Here is a 3,529-nt window from a genome sequence, read left to right as displayed (position 1 = left end):
TGAATTTTTTTTACGATTTTTAAACACTGAATTTTTTAGACATTGAATTTTAAACACTGAATCTTTTTTTTTTTTACGATTTTTAAACACTGAATTTTTTTAGACATTGAATTTTAAACAGTGAATTTTTTTACGATTTTCAAACACTGAATTTTTTAGACATTGAATTTTAAACACTGAATCTTTTTTTGCGATTTTTAAACACTGAATTTTTTAGACATTGAATTTTAAACACTGAATCTTTTTTTTACGATTTATAAACACTGAATTTTTTTAGACATTGAATTCCTTACAATCAATTTCTTTGCAGCTGAATTTTTTTCTGGTGAATTTTTACCAGATAAAAATTGAGTGTAAGGAATTCAATGTCTAAAAGATTCAGTGTTTGAAAATCGTAAAAAAAAAGATTTAGTGTTTAAAATTCGGTATTAAAAAAAAGGCAGATTCCAATGAGAATGTTTTTCTTCCATATTACTTGGATGTAAAATAATTGCCATCATGGCTTTGTCAAGCTGCTGCCTACCTTTGTGAAGCAGGAAAAAGACGAATAAAAAGTGAATCCAGTAGAACTTTTTATTGCCTAACTGGAATGAGTGACAATAGTTGAAGAAACTTTTGGCTTTCAAAATGGTATCGCTGCCTATTTGTTGGTCCTCGCCGATACCGATACCACCATTTTAGTACTGGATCGGGGCCCCGCCCGATACTGGTATCAGTGCAACAGTAATAGAAATGCTTCTTTGCTGAAATACAGAGGAAATCCCGCCCTTTAAACGTGAAGGAGAAGGTGATTTTTAAGAGGTTGATTTAAAAAAAAGAAAGAAAAAAAAAGCTACTCATAGAACTTAATCTGAAAAACAGACATTATGAAAAAAAATGTATAAAGAAATATCAAATGATGACAATTTATATAGGAAAAAAATTTATCTAAAAACTATTCAAATGATAATATATTTAGAAAATAAATACAATTTAAGAAACAAGCAAAGTTTTATTTCTGGATTTTTTTTTTTTTTAATTCCCATTTACTAAACGTTAAAGGAAGGTTGTTCTACTTTAAGTTAATTTAAGTTCAATTAGAGAGAGAAGGGGTATGAAAAATAAGTTTAACTGCTTCACTCCCGTTTTCACACAATTTCCATTAATCAATGTCATTTTTCTGGCTGTATATACCGACCGGTTTATTTAGTGGAGGGTTTTATTTCTATTTATGTTCAGGTGAATTTAGTTAGTTTGGAAATTGGTGTTAACTAGTCTCTTTTGTGTGTAATTGATTGATTTATTGTCGTTTGTCATAATTGTCTGAAATAAATTCCTATTCATTCATTTGTTTTTCCCTGCAATAATAATGGGACAAAATTCTCTCCATACTTTTTGCGAGGAGTTTCAGTGTTTCTATATTTTTTTTTTTTTAAGGTTTAAAGCCAAGTTGTGGCTGTGCGAGTCCCATCCTCTGTCCCTGGCGGAACAAGTGGTGCCCATCATCGACCTCATGGCCATCTCCAACGCCCTGTTCGCCAAGCTGCGTGACTTCATCACTTTGCGGCTGCCGCCTGGTTTCCCGGTTAAGATCGGTGAGCGTGGGAGGAATTTAGAGTGACAGATGAACGGCTAGAAGGAGGAGGTCAAAATGTTGGCTGTTTAACTGAAGGGTTGAGACAGGATGATGAATATTTGATAAACAGATGGTGAGATGGACTTGACAAAGTGATCTGAGAGGCAAACTGACAGACAGGATGTTCTCTCCCCTTTAGAAATCCCCCTGTACCACATACTAAACGCCAGGATCACCTTCAGCAACCTGAACGGCTGCGAGGAGGGAGCCGGCCCTCGTTCAGACAACGACATCGGGGTGGAGGGGGACGGCCAGCGGGACGCCGCCAGGACAGACGCCCCCTCTCCAGGCAGCGACTCCTCCAGCGTCTCCAGCTCCAGCTCCACAAGTAAGAGCTACGAGAATTTAAGCACTTTAGGTCAGAATATGGAGAAAAACCTCAGTCTGATTTTATCAGGATTTCATGTCCACAAACACACGATACGTAGTATAAAGAATAACCGGATGTTTAATGTTATTTACATTTAAAAACATGATTAGTGTGGCAGGCATTTGTCCTTCGGGTAGTGATGTTATGAGATGAGGTTTCCAGTGATGGAGGGGGCGTTCCCCTGACGTGTCGAGGCGTGATTAATTTAGGGGAGGGGCCAAAGATGATGACGTCCAAAGCCTCGCTACCGTGATACCATGTGACCGCTTCAGGAAGTGGTTCAGACCGCAGGAGAACTTCAACAGGATTTAAACAGCCTCACTACTCAGTCAAGATGTGCGAGTTTGTAGGAGAGTTACTGTTGGATAGATTGGTTGGAAAAACAACCAATTTAGTTTGTTAAAACTATTTTAGTTAGATTAAATAATGTTATGATCAAAATCTGAGCAAGCTACTGGTCACAGTTCTAACATTAGAGTTAAGTTAGAGTTAGATTTATTTTGTATAGGCTACACGAGTGAAAACAAAAAGAAATTTTCTTTAAAACAGCTGTAGACAATTTCATTTTCTAAAGTGCACCCTTGAAAAACAGTAATAAATACATAAAAAAACAGCAATATAAACATATGACTGTATATTTACAGTTGTAACATATATATATATATATATATTTTAAATAAATAAAATAACCCATTTTACACAACCTTTAGTAGTGTAATGGCGGTGGGGAAGAAGCTGTTGCAGAATCTGCTGGTCCTGCATCAGATGCTTCAAAGCCTCTTCCCAGAGGGCAGCAGGGAGAACAGTCCATGGTGGGGGGGGTGAGGGGTCATTGATGATGTCACGGGCTCGGCACACGCAGCGGTGGGATGAAATGTATTTAATGGAGGGAGGAGGAGCCTGAGGAAACCACCTCAGACTTTTAAAAGTTGCGATAATACCCAAGTATTTTGGCTACAGTGACTAATTTTTATTGGTTTGCTCTTGTATAAATATAGATTGTGTAAAAACACAGCCAAATTAGATTGGTTGGTTAAACCAAAAGATTGGTTGGACACATAACTTCTAACCTGATTAGAACCTAAAACCATGGAAAAACTATTATGTTTGAATTAAAATGACAAAAACCTTTAAACTACAAGCAGTTTCACTGTCTGAGCTTATTTCACTAAAATGGCAGAAAAACAGTGCAGCTTAAATAATTGTTCTCTTCTATTTTACACAAAAAAAAAACTTACAAAACATTTTATTACACACACCAATCATTAACAATTTCATAGGAACTTAAATGGAGAGAAAAAACAAGAAAAACAATTGCAAAAAACCACAGATTATATTACTAACTGTAGTTCTGCTGTCCACCAGTAGGTGGTGACATGTTCACATGAAGCTTCATGAACTGTGGGGATTGTTGAAGCAATTTGGCCAAACGGTTCAATACGGTGGCCCTGAGGTGCAAACTGCAACTACAAATTTAAAAGCGCAACTACATTAAGGAAATCGCAACTGCATAAAGCAAAGCGCAACTACATTAAGGAAAACAC

The 3,529-nt window shown here is 36.5% G+C and overlaps 1 protein-coding gene across 1 annotated transcript in view; it reads left to right on the top strand.

The window, feature by feature from the left end:
• ankrd13b (ankyrin repeat domain 13B) overlaps positions 1 to 3,529 on the top strand; it is a 90,253-nt gene that overhangs the window by 71,015 nt on the left and 15,709 nt on the right. The window contains exons 12-13 of the mRNA XM_015395746.1: positions 1,417 to 1,574; positions 1,755 to 1,943. Coding sequence (XP_015251232.1) covers positions 1,417 to 1,574; positions 1,755 to 1,943 — 347 coding nt within the window. The remainder of the gene's footprint in view (positions 1 to 1,416; positions 1,575 to 1,754; positions 1,944 to 3,529) is intronic.

The sequence above is a fragment of the Cyprinodon variegatus genome, unplaced genomic scaffold (genome assembly GCF_000732505.1).
Source record: "Cyprinodon variegatus isolate N-32 unplaced genomic scaffold, C_variegatus-1.0 Scaffold759, whole genome shotgun sequence".
NCBI classification, from domain to species: Eukaryota; Metazoa; Chordata; class Actinopteri; order Cyprinodontiformes; family Cyprinodontidae; genus Cyprinodon; species Cyprinodon variegatus.
This window is presented reverse-complemented; position numbering and strand designations above follow the sequence as displayed.